Source organism: Tenrec ecaudatus, chromosome 16 (genome assembly GCF_050624435.1).
Source record: "Tenrec ecaudatus isolate mTenEca1 chromosome 16, mTenEca1.hap1, whole genome shotgun sequence".
Taxonomy (NCBI): Eukaryota; Metazoa; Chordata; class Mammalia; order Afrosoricida; family Tenrecidae; genus Tenrec; species Tenrec ecaudatus.
The window spans coordinates 85,913,501-85,934,953 of NC_134545.1; the positions used below are offsets into that span (position 1 = coordinate 85,913,501).

Below are 21,453 nucleotides of genomic sequence, written 5' to 3' on the forward strand. Positions count from 1 at the left end.
CTCCCCATGGCCACCCTGTGCTCCATCCTCCAGGTCAGGGAGCAGGCTGGCTCACGGAGCACGGCTCTCTCAGCTATTTTCCCTACGGCCTTCAGCAATCTGAGCGCACCATGGTCATGGGCATGGAGGCCCTGGGCGGCGTTTCTCCAGTGTCCGGACTGTGGCAGAGGCCCAGGGTCCTTGATGCCACCCTAGTTGCCCAGACTCGCTGAGCGCCCTCCAGCATGACACTTTGACTCACCATTCTCTTGAGCTGGAGGCAGGACAACAACAACAACAGATGTACCTTTTATTTTAAAAACCAATTCACAGCTCCCGTGCCTGAACCCAGAGAGAGCTGGCGAGAAGCAATTGGAAGATGTGAAGGGGTAAAAGTGCTCACCGCAAAAGGGGACCACAGAGCCTGGCCCCAATGTGGTGGGCCTGCATCCTGGTCTCTCCTCTCTGGGTGCCTTCTCCTCTCAAGGACCTCCTTCCTTCCTCAGATGGGCCCTTTGGGGTTGGTTCCCTTGTATTTCCAGTGTCTTTTCCGGGAGTGTATGTGAGAAGGGTGAAGCCACAGTCAGGAAGAGAAAACAAGCACAGCCCGCCCCCTGCCCCCATCAATATTCCTATTATTCCGTTAGCATGTCTGAATTTTATCTGGGCACACGGTCACTTAGCTAAAGCTGACATTTCCCAGCTATGAACTAAATTAAAAATTCTGATGGATGGATTTGAAGAATTTCTTCGTATGCTGCATCTGGGCCCTCTACAAAGCAATGGGCTTGTGTTCGCCTTGCCCTAGCCTTCTTCCAACTTACTTTGCAAGTACCATAGCTGGAGCTAAAGCTGCACCTTGGGCCCCACGGACGGGGGCTATGGGTTTAGAACAGCCAGAGCTGCTTGATCAGCCTTGGAATGCATTTCTTCTGGAACGACAACAAGAAATGGATACTTCTATCGGACCTACTCTGAAGAGTGCAGGAGAACGGTTGCAGTTGAATGAGGGTGTCGGCAAGAGAACACTGAAAGGCCCGTGAACAGCCAGAAGCACCACTGTCTTGGAAGAAGTGCTGTCAGAATGGTCCTTGGAGTCAACCATGGCGGGTCTTCATCTCATGCTCTTTGGACATGTTGTCAGGGGAGACCAGGCCCTGGAGAAGGACATCATGCTTGGTAAAGTCGACGGCCAGTGACAAATAGGAAGACCCTCCCTGAGATGGACTGACACGGTGGCTGTACGAATGGGCTCAAACATAACAACCAGTGGGAGGGTGGGACAGGAGAGGGCCACGTGTCATCTTGTTGTGCCCCGAGTGTGAACGATTCAGAATTAACTTGACAGCCCCTAACCCCAGAGACCAAGGACAGTTGTAATCGCTTCTTAGATAAAATCCTGACAGGGCCCTCTTCAAGGTTACTATTGCTCCCTATTATTTCTTTGACCTCATTAGAGCTTCCTCTTCTGCTCACTCTTCCTGGGTACCACAGATTTCCTCGATGTGATTTGAACACACCAATCACTCTCCTGTCCCAGGGCCGCCATCGAAGGGGTGGCTCTTTGTCATCCTCTCCCTAGAATGTTCCTCTCTAAGGTAGCATATCATATCATATCATATATCATTTCCTTCCGGTCTTTTCTTCTATGTCAGGGTTTTGGAGACCCACTTCCTACATCCTTCTGTCTCTGATGTCAGGGCCCTCCTAACACTTCCTTGCTCCTTCCCTTAATGTATTTTTCTCCTTAGTACTTGTCACAGCCAACAGTAGCCAATGACCAGAGACCACAGAGAGAAAGGATGGGAAAGGATAGAGCGAAGACAGAAAAGCTCTGACCCACCCCCACCTTCTGCCCTCTCCCTGTCCAAGGTCCTATTGGGGCTAGGATTTCACCTGTTCTCTGGTTTGATCTACATCAGGGCAGGGAAGGGGGCCTGCTCTCTGGAAAAGGCAGGGAGGCTGGGTCCGGATTCTGGAAGACCTATATCCAATCACCAGACATGCCTTCAATTGAAAAGTTGTCACCAGATCTCAGGGCGCTGAGGGAACCTTCAAAGCCCTGTCTCTTTCCTTCTATCACACACACACACACACACAAACACACACACACACACACACTCACACTGTTCTGCTCTCCCTGCTTCTTTCTGAAGGACAGTCCTAAAATTAAGAACAAAGACCCAGAATGACCCTCCTGAAAGGACTGCTTCATCGTATCCCTATCCAGGCCTCCTGCAGGTCCTGCCCCTCTGTTGTCCTCCCCACCCAGGGTGGAGGACTCTCCTGGGGTGGGCCTGAGGCAGACCTCAGGTCTCTGGTAAATGCGGCTGTGGGAGATGCATCAGAGCGAGGCAATGCTTGGTGTATCAGGGGGGCAGTGTGACGAGACACAGAGGTACCTGCTACCCCCCCCCTGGGGTTTCTGTCAGGGATTGGCTACCTGTCACTTGGAAGTTCGGGGGTCTCTGACTCTTCTAGAAGTGTTGGACAGTGCTGCCACCCCAGCTCCCCACTTTTTCTCTAGTCTCTGAACAATGTGGCCCAAGACTTGTAGCTGAACATGGCTCTGTAGGTGCCCACTCTCCCTCCCCATGACCTTTCCCTATGCAGTGTGCTGTTCCAGTCAGATGGGATGGGGGGCGGGGGGTCAGATTCTAACATTCCTGGCACCATATCAGTTAAAGGAGTATGGCTGGCTCCACCACAGGAGGGGAAGAAGGAAGATCTGCAAAGAATCGGCAACAGGGGGACAGCTCAGTAGCACTGTGTCGTGATATTCCTGAGCAGTCATGAAGACTGGAGGCTCCTCAGGTCCCTTTGGGAAGGCGTCTTCTTTCTGAAGCCAAGGGATGGCCAGCGACGGACAGCAGAGGGCGCCCTTGCCTAACCGTTCCCGCGCGCAGACGCCGGCGAGGGTCCGAACTGTCCGAACGCCGAGGTTTCCGGTCATTTGTTCCCAGAGTGTCCGTGCGACGGGCGAGGAGGGTCTGGCTTGGATAGGAATAGGCTTGATCAGAAGCGCTTAGCTTCCTTCCTCTTAAGGCGTTCACCCCAAAAAGGGGGTGGTTTCTGCCCCACTCTAGCAGCCTCACCCTGACACCTGCTGGTTCCCAGGTGAGCCCCCGAATCGAAGTCCTGCTGGTCCTTGCCGCGGCCCGTACTAGGAAGTAGGGTGAAGCGTGCTCCCGGAAGGGCTTGTGGTGTGAGAGCAGGGCTGCGCGGATGCTTGTATTGGGGTTCTGTTGGGGGTAGGGGCAAACGGGGTGGGTGGCCGAGGGCGCGCGCGGCCTGAGCTTCTGCAGAGTGACCGCTAGGTGGCGCTCGAAGCCCGCGCCACGGAGAAGCGGGGCGTTGGAAGACCCGGCACAAGCGGATGGGGCTGCCTGGGAAACCCGGCTGGACCCCGGGAGAAATCAGGAGCCGCCGGGGGTCCCAGGACCCCCCTCAACGCAACGGAGGAGCTTCCGGGATACAAGGGGCGCCCATCCAGCAACCCTTGTTCTGGGAGGCTCAGAAAGGGCGAGGTGAAAAAGGGACTGAAAACCTGCCGTTTGCTCCCCGCCTGGAGCTAAAGGGGATTGGGGGACCCTGGGTCACTTCTTAGTCTGTCGTGGGGCCACCTATCTCCCCGGATTCTGAGTCGGCTGGGAGAATCTGAACTCCACATTCAAAAGCACGCCCCAGTCTGTCCGTCTGTCTCTAGCCTTCCCCCACCCTCACCCCACCCTGAGATTTAAGGGTCTACATCCGAGCGTTTTCTCGCACCCCTGGCGACCCATGGGCAGGAGATTTACGCTGGCACCTCCGTGGGAATCTGCCCGGAACTTCAAGGAACTGGCCCAAAGCCCAGGAAGAAGGAGCCCATTCAGTGCCTTCAAACACCCCATGCCACCCCACTCCCCCCCCCCTCCGACTCGAGGCCTGGCCCGACCCTTCCCTAGGGCCCCAACCTGGTTTCTGCCACCGCCTGCCTACGGGCGAAGACCCAGAGGGAGCAAATTCGTGGGGTCCGCCCTCCAGCCCCCCGCTGTGTCCGCCGGCCCAGCTGGCATAGAGGCGCCACCTTGCCACACCCCTTACCGCAGGGTGACAAGTGCGGTCCAGGTCCACCATGGTGGAAAGGGGACCCGCTAGATGCCGGACGCCCTGGAGGTCCTCGGAGAGACGGGGGACCCGAGCTTGCCCGTGGTGTGGGGAGGAGGGACGGAGGGAGGAGTCGTCTAGAATGCGGACTGGAAGAGCTGGGCCTCGGGCCGGGATGGAGCTTCCCTGGCGGGCTGAGCCTAGGAAGTTTACGGGCCCCTTAGAGGGGTAGGTGGAACTGGGAAGCACTCTAGATTTCCTTTGGGGGCTACAGTGCCCCTTACCACCCCCACCCCACCCTCTCGGGCTCTCCTACCGCGCCCTCCGAATGGAGTCTGCCGGCCTCGCAGCCCAGGGACCGAGTGGGATGGGCCTGCTGACCGAGGGGTCCCGGACAGAGCGGATCCAACGTTCTGGGGGGGATACCATTAGAAGAAATGGAGAAGGGGTCGACCGCCCCCAAGGTGTGCCACCCGGTTGGTTGTCCACCCCCCTCCCGCCTGGCCCCAGGGAAGGGAGCCTGCCCAGAGAGGCCCCGCCCCCTACCCGAGGCCCGAAGTATTAGTGCTGCTTGATCAGACCTCATTTCCTGCGAAAATGGAAACATATCCAGGGTCCTTAATAAAGTGAATGACGAGGCTTCGGGTGTAATTGGGCTTCCGGTTGGTGGCTATTTCCTTAGGCTGTCAGCAGAGAGAATGTAAACTCACAGCCTAGCGGTAATTATGTGATTGTCAGAAAGAGGTGCCCAGTGGATTCGCCCAGGCCCGGAGGCAAGGACTTCCAGTCAGAGAAATGGGCACAAACGCCTACCCAGACAAGGGACCCACCCAGGCACCCCCAGACCTCCGCCCGGAGCCCCGCGCGCGCTTCGGCCAGCTTCGGTCTCGGGTCCCAGCCTGAGCGGCGCGCCGCCGAGGCCCTCGAGGACGCGCGATTTCTTTCGGGGCGGGCCTTTTCCTTCCACCAAGAGCAGGAGGGCGTCCACTGAGCCCGGGACCACCTGGCTGCCAGGCCCCCGGACCGCTCCTCCGGACCGCGTGCCCGGCCTGCATATTTTTATGCATAATCCAATTTTCTCCGTGACGATCTAGTTAAACTCTTTAACAACAGCTACATAATTAGAATTTGGATTCCCATTAATTTTCCCTGGGCCTCGAACCATTTGCAGCTCCCACTGGTAATTAATGCGATACATCACTAACTTTACCCAGAGCTGGCCAGCGAGGCTCAGGTCGCCTGGCCTGCGCCCCGGCACCCCTGCACGGGGCCGCGACTCGGGACCTGGCTTCCTGGGTGGGGTCGGGTCGTTTCCTTCCCTCCAAAGTCGGGTGCCTCGGCCCCGCGCACCCAAAGTCGCCTTTCCAGGAAAATCCACAATTAAAAATATTTATCGGGAGCAGATTTACGTTTCTGGGTTTCCAGTCTCGGGGCGTCTGGTAGGCTATTAAGAGTAATTAGCATCTTTTGCGCATGCAGATTTACTTCTCTCATGGCCACATAACTCATCCCTAAAAGCCGGCGCAGGCGAACGCACGAGCAGCCGCCAGAGCCGCCGCCAGAGCCGCTGCGGAGGCCCTGATCCGACCGGGCCTGCCCGGGCCTTGCGCCCCCCCAACCCCCAACCCCCCTGCACGGCGCCGCTCCACGACCCCCCGAGCGGAGCTACCAGCTCCAGGCCTGCGAGGCTGCCCCGGGAGCAAAGGAGCCCCTACGCCCGACTCTAGGGCGACCTCAGGCGGTTGGGGGGCGACCCAGGCCAGGCCACCCTGGAGGCTGGCCTGCGCAGTCTGGACCCGAGGGGTCGCGACGGTGCACGCATGTGCACGAGCGAGCGGGCGCCTCCAAGCGTGCACGCTCATGCCTGTGGGGGCTCATGCACATCCCTGGGAGGAGGGAGGGCGCACATGGGAAACAAGCGAGGCTCCCCCAGCCCACCCCTTCTTAGGACTGTGGCTCAGAGGCAGTCCCAGGCCGCTCAGCGGGGCACGGAGGGGCAGACAGGGGCCCTGCCCTACCTCGATTTCCCTTCTACAGAACCAACCCCAGGCAGCGCGAGGGCCTGGAGCCCCAGCGCCCACCCCAAGCAGCCAGGAGGCCCAAATGAGGAGCCGGGTCATCCAACGGCGGTGGGTGAGGCCGCTAAGGTGACCAGAGGTGGCGGGGCAGGGCGTGCGGTGGCCAGGACCATTGTAAGGGGACCAAGTGGTGGTAGAAGTATCAAGGCCAGGGCCTCGGCGGCACCCCCCCCTCCAAGCTGAGGCGCCCATCCCGGGTTCGTTATTAACACGCTGGGAAGTCCAGGATTCTCCCAACTTTCTTCTCTTTAATGAGCCCAGAAGAAGAGGCTGCCCTGAAGGGGTTTGTTCATTAAAGATGTAGCTGGAGGAATATTGTCTCATTAATTATCTGGTTTTAATTACACTCCTACCCTTTGAATCCAGAGGAGGAAAAAGTTGATTGGGTGGCTCCGCCCCTTTAAGCTTAAAGAGTCAGGCTGAGCGAGGGGAACAGGATAGGGTGCTGGGGACTGCTGGGTGCTCCAGAGGGGGTGTAAGACCTTCCAGGGGTAGGCATAATGTGAATCCTGGTGTGCCCGCCTGCCTGAGGGTCCCATGCCCGTCCGCCTGTGTGTGTGGCTCTGACACACGTGTGCTTGTGTGTGTGGCCACGTGCTCCGGACAGGCCTTGTGAGTGTGGCTGGGCTGTCGCTGTGAACACCCTGGCTGGCTGTGGGCCTGTGTCCGGCTGTGCATCTACAGACAGGCCGCACAACTAGGGGCAGCGGGAGAGCCAGGGTGTCTAGGTTGCTGTGTCTCAGTGTGTCTAAGAGGGTGGCTTCTCGCCCCCCCAGCATCAGTGACAGTATCTGACTACATCTCTGGGTTTCCGCTGTGCTCCAGTGTGCCCCCCAGAATATGAATGTTGAGGGTTCCAGGAGCTGGGTGGCTCCAAAGACACAACTGTGTTTCTGAGAGTCCTTACAGCTGGGGAACCCGCTGGAAACCATGGACCTGGGGGTAGTTATTTAAAAGGGGTGGGCTCGTCCCTTGTCAGGCCTGCGGGGCGCTAAAGCGGGGGCCGTTTTCCCTTTAAATCGCGGACACTTTGACAGGGGACATTAAGGACCCGGCTGCTCAGCCTGAGCAGATCATAAAACCGGACAGGCAATTTCTGCTCCCGCCAAATAGCCGGGCAAACTCGTTCTGCATCTTTGGTTTTAATGCACTAAACTGGCAGCTAAGCAGGGAGCTAGCAAAGAGGGGGCAGGGATACCCCCCCATACACCGGGTGCACACACCGGGCTCACCAACAAACACCCCTTCACACTACTGAACCCCACGCCCCGCCCCCACCCCCCCACCGGCGGAATTATCAACTAGAATTTGATTAATATGCAAATCGCAGGCAAACAGCTCCATATAATTCTTTCAGTGGAGAGTAATTAATCACCAGTTAAAGCAAATTAATACATATATCAATTTTGTCAGAAACATGCTTAGTTCAATCGCCCGTAAAATTGAAGTTTGAAGTATTAAGAGGCTCTGCAGAAACGCCAGGACTAAAACTTTCAAATTGATCCTATTTAGTAATCAATCAGGCTCTCCCCTCAGGTTAATCTGCCTAATTTTTCATCTCAAATCATACACTTTACTGACACGCCATCTAGCAAACAGTCGATAAAAAGTTAACAAAAATGATAACGACTCCAGCCAGAGCCATTGCTAGGGCGGGCGGGTGGCAGGCGGCTTTGATTGCATTTTCTGGGGTGGTTGGGGACTCCGGTTGAACTCCCCCCATAGTCTGAAGCAGACAGCACCCAGCACCCGGAACCTGCCAGTCCCTGGCTAGCAGACTCCCCTAAAGTCTTAGCCAGCCAGCTCCCTCCCCACTCCAGCTTGCTAGTGTCTGGAAGTGTGTGTATTGTGTGCTTGTCTGACTGGAGGCTAGCTTTCCTGTCACTGGGCCTGGACTGCTAGATGGCTGCGATTGGCATGTCTGGTCTCCTGAGACTCTGAGTCTATGGGTGTTTCCCAGCAGTCTGTGTGGCTGGGACTGCGGATTCAATCTCCACATTGTAGGTCTGTGTGCCTGCCTGCATGCCTGCCTTGGGTGGGTCTGCATTGTTTGTGAGGTGTCTGGGTGCCTTTGTGTGTGTGCCTAGAATCCATTAGCTGTACATCCATGCCTCCTTGCGCCTCTCCTGGCCTGGGTCTACACGTGGGCTTGTGGCTCCAGCAGGGCCGGGGAGGGGAGAGTTCACTATAGAAATCTAGGCACTTTACCTGGAGCAGCCTGGGAATGGAGAGTTGCCACCTCCTCTGTAACCTAGCCTGGGTGGAGGGAGCAGCGGGGAGCAAGAAGTCCCCATTGCTTGTGAAAGGGACTCCCAGGCTTGGACCCTACCCCCCTCTCCTTCCCAGAAGAACCCTCGACTCTACTGCTCTTGATTTGAATTCTGACTTGGGCATGTGCTCAGATTTTATATCCAGTGTGGTGACAGTGATAACCCATTCTGAGCCCCTACGTACACATACTGATAACTAACCCACCCTGCATAGATCCCAGGTCACCCACTGGTAACCACCTGGCTTCCTTACTGCACCCACCCCACTCAGGACAACTAGCCACTTGCAGCAGCTCCCTGTGGGAAGCTGCACATGCCTGCCCACCCATCTACACACAGCAACGCACCCTTGCACACACAAACCAGACTCTACAGCAGGCAAGGCTCATTCTGGGCCGTCCAGTGCATCCTCCACCACGCACGCATGTGCACGTGCCTAGTGCCATTTGCCCCCTCGGGAGAGAGAGCCTCCTTCCTTCCTTTCTTTTTTGAGTGAGCTTGGGGAGGCTGAACCTTTTGAGGGTCCAGTGTGGGGACCAACCTGAATGGAGAGAAGGGAAGCCGTCAGAACTACATGGCCTTACTTATCTGCACCCCCCCCCAACACACAAACACACACACACACCCCAATTCTCAGAGAAGCAGTCCAGGGGTCTCAGCTGCCTTCAGAACCCAGGCTGAAGGGTGGCCAGCCCACCCTCTGCTCACTCCTTTCATGCACTCCCCACCCCTTCCTTCTAACCGTCAGTTCAGGTCAGTTCAGCTGGACCAAGGACACTTGTAGCCAGGGTTCTGTTTGTCTGTCCTCAGTTTCAGGGCCACCTCAACACTGCTTTTCCCGGTTATCTGCTCACACCAGCTCTCCACACACATTGCTGTGCATGGCAGTCACCCCCACCCCAGTGACAGCTTTATTCCTTTTCCCTCCAGTGCACAAACTTAGTCACACCTAGTTGCACACACGAGTTTGCGACAATCAGTTACACGGACACAAGAGCACACCCCCAGTCACCCCCAGTTGCACACACCCAGTCTCCATCAATCAATCGCACATGCTCAGTCTCTCTCAGTTGCACACACTGGAGGACACACGGGATGCACCTTTGATAGGTGGCACAACATGGGGCCCCCAGGCCCCTTAACTTCAGGTCCCTCCCAAGACTGGCAACCGTTGGGAGGACCGCAGGTGACTTGCTGATAGCAGTCCTGAAGCTGGAGCATGGAGAGATGGGACTTCAAGGGTCCAGGGACATTCAAGGTGGAATTCTCCTTCTAGGTATTGTGCCCCCCTCCCCCCACCTCCTCCACTCTGATCCCAGGAACCTCACCAAGCAGTTGGGAAACTTGCTTTGCACCCCTGACCCCAAGGCCCATTATGAGGGGGTGGAGGGGGCCTTTGCTGAGCCTTCCCTCCAAGGCTGCGCCCATTCTCACCCACCCTCTCAACTTACCCTCCAACCCCACCCTGGCCAACATTCCACTCCACACACACACACACACCTTACAACCCTCTGTCACTGGCCACTTGTGCCCCCTGATCTAGAGCCCCTCCTCTAACCCGCCAGCTTCCTGGTGTACCTTGGGGGGAGTGGGGTGTTTGTTGAAGGCAGAGGTATGCCAGGTACAAATCGCTTTCTGGGCCCCCAGGAGGAAGGGCTGATGGTTGGGCGAGGCAGGTGGGCACGCCCCAGTGCCCATCCCCTTTTGGTGGCTTTGGACCCTGCAGAAAGGGGTAGGCAGATTTCACTGGGCCGCTCGACTCAGAAGCGGGGAGGAGGGGGCCCCCCCGCGGCGACGGGCAGGGGCGGAGGGGCGGCGGAGGCCCCAGCACGTCCCTTTCAGGGGGGACTCATGCATCAAACTTCAATTTTCCGGACGATTGAATTAGTGATTTTTTTTCTCCTGAACTAAAATACACTTAAGTCTTTGGGATTAATTACCACGTTCTGGTCCCTCAGACTGGAGTATTACTTATCCGAGCCGCGTCTGACACCGGCCCGACACCTCGTAAAATAAGGAACTGCGCCTCGCGGCCTCACCCAGCGCAGCCCGCCAGGCCGCACGGCCGGGAAAGGCAGAGCCTGGGTAAGCGGGGTCTCGGTGGCACAGCACGGCTGGCCCCGGGCCTGCTGGCCGCTGCGGGATCCCAGAGTCCGCCCGTCCGAGAGCAGAATCCTCCCGCATGTGGGGACTTGGCAACCTGGTCCGAAGCCCGGACTCAGAAGGGTGGAAGGGATAAAGCCGGGCCGCCTCTAAAGGACCTCCCGGAAAGGACCTTGGGTCCGCAGGGGGCCTGGAGTTCAGAGGACTCAAGACGACTATGGCCCCCAGGCGATGGCTCTCCGGCCACGGTCACAGGGTGGGCAGACCAGGGGCTTCCTTAGCCTTAACGAATCTCTTCCTGAGACCGGCCGCAGGGCCCGCAGGGCTGCCCAGGACCGCACTTCACTCACACGCACGTTCAGACAGGAGGAGCAAGCAGACGCAGAGCGCACACGTGCAGCGCACACCTGGCAGCACCCTGAGATAGGCCGCCAGGCCCCCGCGCTGACACCGAGACGGCCTGTCTCGTGGGTCCGGGTCCTCTAGGACCCACATCCTATGGCAGCACCCCAGAAGGACTCAAGGCCCTGAGATCCCGCCCCAAGCGTCCTGTGCCCCAGTCCGCACTCCAGGCGGCCCTCAGCTGAGCTTGGCGACCAAATCAGAGAGGGTGGGCTAGAGAGCAACCCCACCAGCCCCCATCTCACAGTCCCTGGCTGGCGCCTCAGGTCCCTTCCCTCAACCCCTGGCCTGCCGCCGTTCTCCTGGCGCTTCCCTTCGTGACCGGCCAGGAGCCAGAGCCGCAGTGCTCAGCAGACCACGCGGGCAGTCAGCGGGGCTCCCCGCGGTCTCCCTACCCGGTGAAGGCTTGGAGTCCCGCAGAGCCGAAGAGGCGTGCGTCGCCTCGCGCTCTTTCCCCAAACTGTGCGCGGAGGGGTTGTCTCCCCGGTTCAGGGCAGCCCCGGGCCCGGCCGATGCCTCGCTTTCCTGGGACCACCGCCCATCCCTTCCTTCCGCCCGCCCTTCTCTCTGGCCTAAAGAAAGGACGCGTTCCTCCTGTCCTTCAAGGCCTGGATCCAAAGCCACTTCTTCCGTGAAGCCCCTACAGACCGAGCCCTCGTGTTCTGCCCGCGGCCCTTCCCTGCCCTTCAGCCGGGACCTCCAGTGGGGTGGGGTGCGCTGGGTCCGGCCCACTAGACTTGGAGCTCCTTGAGGGCAGGGACCACGTCAGATTCGTTTCCACGTCCCCAGCCCCCAGCGCGACCTGGTGCAGAGAAGACGCACAATAAACATGCGCGGACTTGGAGCGGTCCTTCTTGTCTTTTATTAATCCTTCCCCTGCCTTCGTCCCTTCTTTCTTTTCCTCCTTCCTTCCTCCCTCATTATTTTTTATTTCTTGGTTATATTCAATTGTCATGTTTTTCAGGCTCATTAAATCCATTTAGAGACAAAAGAATAAAAGGCAGAAGGGAAAGGGAGGGGGCGGAGGGGAGGGGGAGGGGAGGCCGGAGAAGCAAACAAATAACCCGCTTTAACTAGACGGGCGGATAAATGGCCCCGTTTCTCCTCAGCCCCGATGCGCCTGCTTAGCTGCGCGCCCCGCGGGCGCCGCAGCTCGGGTGGGCTCAGCCCCGGGGCCGCCGCCCCCGGCCCGAGGGGAGCCGGCAGGGTCCGTCCCGGGGCCGGGAAGCAGGGCGCGGCCGTCGGTGGCGGGGCGCTTCATTAGGATTCATGGGCGTGTTGGGCGGGCGGCCCGGGGCGCGGGGCGGGGGCCCGTGGGGGGGGTGCGCACGGCGGGCGCAGATGCCCGGGTGACCGCCGCGCCGCGGTCCCTGCGCCGCCTTTGTGCCGGGGAGGCGCGCGCGGGGACCTAATCCATCAAATTGTCTACAAATTGTGAAGAAAATTCAAAAACCATATGGTCGCCAGCGCCGGCGCGCTCTGGGCTGCGGAGGGCCGCGGCCGCGGCCGCACCCGGAGCCGCGGGGGGCTGGGCCCGGCTATTGTCGCCTGTCAGCGGCCGCCCGGGCCCATTCGTCCCGGCCTTCATGGTCCGCGCTCCGAATTACAGACCCATCCATCCTGAGAGAGGGCGATTTATGTCGCCCGGAAGGAACCGGCCGCACGCCGGCCCCGCCGCCTGGCCTCCCTGCGCTCTCTCTGCGCTCCGCGCTCCGCGGTCGCTCCTCTCCCAGCGTGCCGACCTCTTTCTGTCCCTGTCTCTCGGTCACAGTGTGTTTCTCGGTGTGGCTTCCTCGTTCTCCTTCTCCTTCTCCCGCCCCAGCCACCGGGTCACTTGGTTCGCTCTGCTTTCTGTGTGTCTTCGGGGCTCCTTCGATTTCAGTTGCTGGAGGTCTCCCCGGTTCCTCTCGGACGCACGTTCCCGACTCAGGCCCCGGGGTCCAGCGCCTGCCCGCCACCAGATGCCTATTTCTCACATCAATTGTGCGGAGAAAGAGAGCCCAGCGGCCTGAAGGCGCAAACCCCACTCTGGTGACAGCGGCCACTCACCAGGCCAGACACAACAACCCCCCCCCCACCCCTCTCCCGAGAAACCCGCCCTGTCCCGCAAAGTAAAAGCGGCATGCTCCCCTCCCAGGAGCCGGGGACCCCAGACAGTCCCTTCACCATTCCTGGCCTCTGCCCCTTAGCCTGATGAAGAGCCCAGAACTCCTGGATGTTACCAGACATTCACCCCAACTTTCAAGCAAATCGGGCCCGCACTTCAGGGCGCCTGCGTGCAAGGCAATGAGGCCTTCAGCCGCACTCCTCAGCCGGGTGACAAGGACCCTCAGGCGGGAACCAAATTTGGGCGTCCCCAGGCTACACTCTGGGGTCGGTCCCACTGAGCAACACCGGCCTGCTACGCCCCCGAGGGAGGCTCACCCTACGTCCCCGGGGAGCTGAGTGGAGCCTGGGGAAGGCGGATGTGTCCGGTGAGGGTCCTCTGAGCCCCAGGGCAAGTCTTTCCTCACCCCTTGCCCCATACAAATTAATTTTGCTCCTGTGGCGCCCCCAGCGCACACACGAATTTTCTCCCAGCGCCGCCCGCCTCGTATTTTTACCCGGACCTGGCGAAGCCCGCTTCTGCCCGCATTTACGAGCTGCGGCGCGGTGCGTTCGTGGGTGAGAAACGCCTCCATCCCGACGCCTGCCCCTCACTCTCCATCTGCCTCAAGACTCTCCCAACTCCGGGCATTTGGGCGACCAGCAGCTGCAGGAAGCTGAGTCGGCCCGACTTCCCAGTATCGCCCAGCACTCAGACACGATCACCGCCGGCTCTAATAAAATGGCAAAGACTTTATTTATCGGAGAAAGAGGCCTTGGGTACAGTCCGAGGAGGAGGGGCAGGGCGGGGGCAGGGGAGGGGCGCGGGACCACCCTCAACGGGCCACCTTCCTCTGGCCAAATCCAGCTGGGAGCGGGGTGCTGGAGGCTGCAAGACAGGCCCAGAGCGAAGGAAGAGGAAGTGGGCTGAGGGCTCGGGTCGGTCTCCTCTCTGTCTCTGTCACATGCAAAAAAATTCTAAAAAGAGTAAAAAATAATTCTAGGGCTTTGGGTTAGTTTTCGTTGGTTGGTTGCTTGGTTGACTGAATTTCCCCCCTGCTTTGTCCCCAAGTGCTGGACCCCAGCAGGCAGTCCAAGGAAGCGGTGAGGCGCTAGGGATCTAAAAACCAGCGGTTAGTGGGCAGGGGAGGCAAAAATGGCGTGGGGAACAGACTTCTGGGCATGGGGGAAAAAAGATCGATTTGAAACTTGCAAGTCAGGACCGGCTGCCCCTCTCACCCTCTGCCCACGTGTGTGGAAGGGGAAGGCAGAAAATAAGTCACTGGCAAGAGGCTGAGGAGGCGAGGAGAGAGCCGGAGGATGCATTCGCCACATGCAGAGAAAACTCAAAGCAGGCGCCCGCCTCCTCCAGACAGCCTGGTTCGTGTCAGGGGCCTCTTTGCGGCCTAGCCCTCGGCAAACCCGGCAGCCCGAGAGCTTGGAAAACATCGAAATCTCCAAGGTTTGAAAAAATAAAAGAAGGAAGCCAGGCTGCGGTGGGAGCAGCCGGCCCTCCTGGTTTACATATCTGTACAGAAGCCATACAGAATGGCGCGGCGAGGGCTCCCGGGGCAGCGGAGGCTGCGGGCGGCCGGCCCGGCCGGCCCGCCCGGGTTTATTGCTTCGAGAGGGAAGAGGCGGCCGCCGGGATCCAGGGCGGGCCGGGGCCGGGGAGGAGGCGGGTGTTGCAGAGGGGGTCCCAGCTCCCCTCGGCGGCGGTCCGGTCCGGGAGGCGGTGGGCGTGCGGGCGCTCGGGGCCCCGGGGCGGCGGAAGCTCGGGGCGCGGCTCAGTCGTCCACGTCGATCTCCTCGTCTTCCTCGTCCTCTGAGCAGTCCTGGCTGCTGGCCGGCTGGTCCGTGAGCGGGGAGGCGGGGGAGAGCTGCAGGGGCCCGGCGCCCGGGGCCTGCGGGACGCCTGGGGGTAGCGCGGGGGAGCCGGGCCTCGACTTGGCGCGGCCACAGCCGCCGCCGCCGCCGCCGCCCGAGGCCTCCGAGTTCTGCTCTAGTTCGGCCAGCGCCACGATGTCCATCTGCCCGCTTGGGCCCAGTTTCTTGGCGGACTCCACGTCGGCCTTCATCTCCTCCAGGTCCCGCTTGAGCTTGGCGCGCCGGTTCTGGAACCAGGTGATGACCTGCGCGTTGGTGAGGCCCAGTTGCTGCGCGATTTGGTCGCGGTCGGCGGGGGACAAGTATTTCTGGTAGAGGAAGCGCTTCTCCAGCTCGTAGATCTGGTGGTTGGTGAAGGCCGTGCGCGACTTCCGTCGCTTCTTGGGGGTCTGCCGCTGCCCAAAGATGGTCATCCCGTCGCGACCTGTGAGGAAGCCACAGTGTAGCCTTTGGCCAGGCAAGGGGGACCCCCCTCTGGTTCTCCGCCCCTAGCCCTCACCCCCATCACCTTATCCCACCCAGGCCCTCTGGGCCTGTGGTCTGCCACCGTTTCTTGCTTGGATCAGGTGGGCCTCTTGGGCTAGGGCAAGCCTCGCCACAGCAAACTCTCCTCAGGAAGTCACTAGGAAAATAGGTTGTGGTTTCTGGCCCTTAGCTAAGAGTTGCCGAGAAATCCCAAGCTCTCTGGGAGTGGGGGGGAAGCCAGGCAGGCCAGGCCGACTAACTACTGTGGGGACGCCGACAGCGACAGCATTCGCAGGCACCCCAGCTCTGCCTTACCCCGGAGGTCCCAGCAAAAAGGCTCTCGGTCCCCCACCCTGTGAGCAGGACTGGGGGCGCCTGGGCCACTGGGACCCCGAAGGAGCTGGGCAGAGCACGCAGAGCGTGCCGACGGGGCCTACCCAGACGTCCCTCGGAAATAGGGTTAGGGGTCCTGTCCCACCTTTCCTCTCTCCCAGCTTCAGGGACTCAGGCTGAAGGGCCCTGGCGGCGGGCGCGGGATGAGGCAGGCAGGGGACGCAGGGGACCCCGATGGCGGCGCCTACCTTCGGCTGCCTGCAGGACGCTGACCTCCAGCCCCTTAAAGGTCTTGCTGGCGAGTTCTTCCAGCGCGCACAGCGGCGAGGTCTGCGAGAGCAGCGCGCGGCCCGCCAGCGGCAAGCCGCCCGGCGCGTGCTTGTCCGCCGCGGCCAGCAGGTGCGCCGCCCCGCACAGCGAGTAACTTCGCCGCACGGACGGCTTGTTCAGGATGTCCTCGATGCTGAAAGGCGTTAACGGCTTGTTGGAGTTGGCGGGCGGCGGCAGGTGGTCCAGCGGGCTGCGCCGCCGCTCCTCCCCCGGCGCCGCCTTGCCGTCCTCCTTGGATGTCATCTCGGCTTCGCGTGGGGGCCCGGCCGGGGCGGCTCGGGCCGCGGGGACCCAGCCCGCGGGCTACTCGGGCGCCGGGCGGCGCGCGCGGGCGCGGCGGGCTGGCGGGAGGCCGCGGCGGGCAGGGCTTGGGCCGGCCGCGGGCCCGACTAGCGCGGCGGCTGAGGCGGGCCGGGCGGCGCGGGGCCCCGGGAGGAGGGCGCTGACGCGGGCGCCGCCGCCGCCGCCGCCGCCGGGGCTTCCCGCAATCGGAGGCCGGAGCCGGGGCGCGCCGCGCGGGGCTCCAGTTTCGCCAGCCCCGGTGCTATTTAAAGGTGTCAGGTGGCTCCGCGGCGGCTCCTGGCCCCGGGTTCTGGCGGCGGCGACAGTTGGAAGCGCCGAGGCAAGGGCGCCGATCCCGGACTGCGAGGGGAGGCGGAGAGACGGGGCAATTGACTCTTGCTAACAAGTTCGCCTTGATGGCGGAGTAATCAATTATCTGCAGCACCAGGCACTTCTCTCGCTCCCCTTCTCTCTCCTTTTGCCCCGTCTTTCTCCTCTCTTCTTTCTGTCTCCTTCCCCTGTTCTCTCCCCCTCCTCCCTCCCTCTCCCTTCTCCCCCCCGTTTCTCTCCTTCTCTCGCTCGTCCTCGCCCTCTCTTTCACTCTCCGTCTGTCCAATGCAGGCGGCTCTAAGTTGGGAAGCTCATTAATTAGCGGGCCGGGGGTAGGAGGAGCCGGCTGGAATTAGCCTGCCTAATGCGCCTGTCAGTCCCGGCGCCGCGCCGCGCTCGGCCCGAGCTGTTTGTAAATTACATTAGCGGCGCCTTGATGGCACCCGAACCTCGGGCGACCGCCACGCCGCCGCCCCCACCCCAAACCGCGAGCCCTGCGCCGGGCGCACCCGCCTCCCGCTGGCCTGACGCCGAGGGCAGCGCTGGCCCGGAGCTTTCGGGCTCTCGGACCAGAGATCGGCAGCCCCACCAGGGGCGGCCGGAGCCCCAGCCCGGGAGGGACGCGCCCGCCGCGCCGGCCAGGTAAGTCCAGGAGTTACAGCGGGCCCCGCGGCCGCGCAGCTGGGCACTTGGCGGAGCGGAGATCGGGATCCAGCAGCACCCCAGTCCTCAGACCCTCTGGTTCCACTTTCCCCCTCCCAGGACCCTAGTCCTGGGCAGAGGGACTCCGCACCCTTCCCCCATCCCCTGGCCCGAGGGAGGTCCGAGAGGGCTCGGCAGCCTTGGGTGGGGCGACAGGGGACGGAGTGGGGGCGGGGAGGGGGGACTTCAGAGCTGGGAGAGGCGGCCGGTCGGAGGACCCAGCCCTCCTGTAGGCGAGCGGCGGAGTGGGGAATTGCTGGGGGCTCTGGGCGCCTCTCCCCCTGGCCTGAGCCCGAAGTGGCTGCCCTACCTCTGGTGGCAATCGCGCGAGCACGCTTTCCTCCCGCACCGCCTCTCAGGCCGATTGGGGCCCCTACTCTCCGGAGGGCTGGCATCCGAAGGGCAGCCGAGGCCGGGTTTCGGGGCTCTCCGGGCGGCTCGGGGCCTCCCCGCTGCGCTCTGCCTGGCCTGGGCCGGGGCCCCGCGGCCGGCCCCGCCCCGCCCAGCGCCAGGCTGGAGTGCAGAGCCCGGCCGACTCCAGCTGTTCCGGATGCCAGGCTGGGGCTTGGAGGGCCGGCCACTGCTGGGGCTTCGCTCTCCGGACCGGGCAGGATTGGAGTTAGGTTGGGGAGGGAGAGGGACCCCCCCACGGCCCGGACTCGACATACCCGGTGTATATTTCGTGTGCATCGGTATTTGGAGGTGTCATGGTTCGTTTGGCCTTTGTAATGTGTGTATTTGTGTGTGCTTCTCCGCGCGTGTATCTTTGTGTAAATGTTTGTGAACCCGTGGGGATTTCGATGTGGTGGAGCGGGTACCTGTCGCCTCCATTTCCCCAGGTACCACGGTGCCTCGGGCCCTCTTTTCTCCGGCTTCTCGATCTGATTTGTGTGGGACTGCTGACCCCCTTGCCCAATTTTCCATTTCTACCCTCCGAGAAACAAGGAGAGGGGGCTGCAACCAAGGGAGGGAGAGACCCTCCCCTTCCCCCAGCACAGTCGCCCAGCCCCAGTCCCCCCAGCCCAGGCAGCTGGGCCCTTCCCTGGCTTTGTTTGTAAACTCGTGGCTGGGGGAGCACGTGGGCAGTCGTGCTTGGACCAGAGATGCTCCCAAAGTGGCCAGCCAGGAGGGGTTGTGCACTGAGCAGGCTCACCGGGGCTCTCACACCTGGTCAGCAGGGAAGCTGGCTTGTGGGGAGCGAGGCTCAGGACAGGAGGCAGGCTCTCACAAGGCTTCCAGCATGGGCTGGAGGTGCTCTTGGCCCCAGAGGGAGGCTTCTTTCTTTATCTCTGCGTTTAGTTACTGGTTTGGAGCCATGCTAGCAGCTCTCCGGTGTCAGATGTGATTTTTGTTGGGGGTGGGCGGCTGTCCAGCACCTACCTGGGGCAGGCTGGAGCTCCTTCTTTCCCCACCTTTGCCCTGCAATTGCGGGTGGTGGTGCAGGAGGGGGGCAGGAATGGTGAGGGTGGGGATCACAGTTCCCTCAGAGATACAGGCATTTCTACGGTGTCTGCTGCATCCTCACTGCCCTGAGAGCCTTGGGATGATGCCAGGCCTAGCCAGGAGGAAGTTGTCTCAAGGGGAGAGTCCAGAGGCCAATGAAGAGGGGCCACCAGAGGGAGGGGCCACCCTGGAAGTGAACCATGCAGCCTGGAAGCTCAGACCATCCCCACCCGCCCTGTCCTTATAACCTCCGCTTATAGCTGGCTGCCCTTTCCTGCCATAACCCCACCCTCCAGACTCTGCCCCTCAGGCAGACTGCAAACACCCAGCGAAGAGCTCAGGGACCAGGGATTTGGGGACCCTTGTGTTTCCAGAGAAGACTCCGCCCAACCCTCTTCTTATCTGCTTTAGTCTATGGACCTGGTGTTGCTCTGCAGGACAAGACCTGGAGGAGAAGCCCAGCCCTGGCTGTTGCCCAGACCCCTTGCTCTGCTCTCCAGACCCCCAGCAAGGCTGTCCCAGAGGACAGGACTGGGATTCCAAGAACAGAAGCAGAGGATAGGATTCCTACTTGGAGCCTGCTCCCTGCTGCCTTTAGTCTTTGGTCAGTCACGACAAAATGGAGAGGACATTCCTATACCTGTCCCAGAGACAGGGAGAGAAAGGTGGCTTTGGGAGAGTGGACCGGTTCAGCTGTATTAGCTCTTTCAGCACCGGCTGTCAAACCTCTTCCTTCCTGCCCTGTGTTTCCACCTGCCCTTTCTTGACTGGTTGCTCTTTGGGCCAGTTGGTCCACCTCTCTGGTCAAACCCAAGGGACACACCACAAGGGGAGCGGCCCACCCGACAGGGGGTGGGGAGCATGCGATGCCACCCTGTCTTGGGCCCCAAAGCACCTCCATCTTCTAGGTCTTCTTTGAGGCCAGCCCAGCTGTGCCACCTACTCTCTCAACTTGCCATTTCACCCGCCCACCTTAGCGCTAGTGTCTCTGGGATCTTGGATCGGAATCTTCTGGCCTCTGGCACCCAACCTTGTCTGAGCTGGGTTTTGGATTTGTGGGTTGGACCTTCCCTTCAAGACTGAGAGATCCTTGAGGGCAGAGGGTCTCAACCTGGGTATTCCGTTTGCCCCATTTGCACCTGTGCTTGCAGGCCTGGGGCACTGGGCACCCTCAGCGGATTCCTTGAATGAGTCTCCACAAGGTAAATGGAATGTAAACGAATGTCTCTTTGGGAGGCGGATGGCCAGGGCCAGACTTCGTGGCCCCCCAGAAAAGAGGTTTTGGAGATCTTGAGAATCCAAATGGAGAATGAGCTCCCACTGGGGAGCTGGGGAAGGAACTCCACCAATCGCCATCAGGGCTCAAACCATTTCTCCACATTCCAGCCCAGGGACCTGAGGCAGGCAGGATGCTAAATTCCCAGTTTAAGGTGCCCACGCTTCAGTCAGCTGGTCCACTGTCATCTTGCCCAGAGCTGGAAGCAGCTGGTCCCTGGAGTCCGCTCGGTCGTTTGCCTTCAGAACTTGGTCTTCACTGGATCCTAATCCCCGATGTCCGCTCACTACCTATCGGAGCGCAGGTCCAGCCTTATCTCCTCTCCAGTAAAAGAGGAAGAATTCACTTTAGGGAACCATCCACGTACAGAAGAGGGAAGCATTGTTGCCTGAATCACCGGAATAAGGGGGCCCTGAAGACCCAAGCAAAATCCCTTAGTTACTCCTTAGCACAGGGGACTCAGTCAGATTAGGGACGCTCCCCTCCTCCCACCGCACCCCTCCACAGGCTCCATTTGACCCAGTCTGCATTTCTTTGGTAGTATCATTCCTTCCCAGATGATCCAGGTAAACACTAGCACTGGCTCTTGAGCCAGAGCCTCCCTTAGAAAAGAGAATCTTAAAAAAAAAAAAAAAAGAAAGAAAGAAAGAAAGAAAAGAGAATCTGACAGGGCTTGAAATGAATGAACTTTCTACCCCACTCTCCACAATCCAGATAGTTTTGTCCCTTGGGAATGTGCTCTTCTGACACCCCACCCCTCTGATGCTCCCTTTGAATTGAGGGAGCTCCCCACTACCTGGAGATAGACTCTACCAGACCTGCCTCCTGCTGCCCTCATTGAGCCAGGGCTGCCCAGTTTGGTTTTAGATTCTGCCCTGGGCCATTCTAGTAACAACAATAACCATGACAATAAATATGGCAATGCCCTTACCAAGTGTCAGGCTCCAGGCTGTCTGCAGGCCGTCTTTCATCTCTTATTCTACCCTAAGAGGCAGCGACTGCTAGCACTTCTACTTGATGCATAAGGAAATGAGGCACAGAGAGGTTATGTAACCTGTCCAAAATCACACAGCCTGTTTGGGAGTGATCAGGATTTGAAGACTGTGTTTTTCAGACTCAGTTGTGTGCTGTTCATCCCCAAACTGGGAGAAAGATGGCACTTTCTACTCCTGGAAAAAGTTACCGTTTCAGAAACTCACAGGCACAGCTCTGCCCTGTCCTATAGGGTAGCTAGGAGTCAGCATTGACTGGATAACAGTGACATTGAGTCCCTAAACCATCTCGAGCTCTTTGAATGAACCTCAGGTACTTGGCAGATGCCAAAAATTATATGTAAAATCTTGTGTGTGTGTGTGTGTGTGTGCATGCTTCCCTACTCCAGGCATTGGAACAGGGAGGCAAC

General features: G+C 60.1%; 1 protein-coding gene across 1 annotated transcript; it reads right to left on the reverse strand.

Annotated features, from left to right (window-relative positions):
• Positions 1-14,790: 14,790 nt before the first annotated feature.
• LBX1 (ladybird homeobox 1) lies at positions 14,791-16,261 on the reverse strand. The gene is made up of 2 exons (XM_075534845.1): positions 15,937-16,261; positions 14,791-15,314 (listed from the first exon to the last, which is right to left on the reverse strand). Exons 1-2 carry the CDS (start codon positions 16,259-16,261, stop codon positions 14,791-14,793), a joined length of 849 nt encoding a protein of 282 aa, XP_075390960.1.
• Positions 16,262-21,453: the final 5,192 nt, after the last annotated feature.

Coding starts and splice junctions, on each gene's coding strand:
- LBX1 (XM_075534845.1), bottom strand. CDS start 16,261: ATGACATCCAAGGAGGACGGCAAGGCGGCGCCGGGGGAGGAGCGGCGG. Junction 15,315..15,936: donor CGTCCTGCAGGCAGCCGAAG/GTAGGCGCCGCC, acceptor GCTTCCTCACAG/GTCGCGACGGGATGACCATC.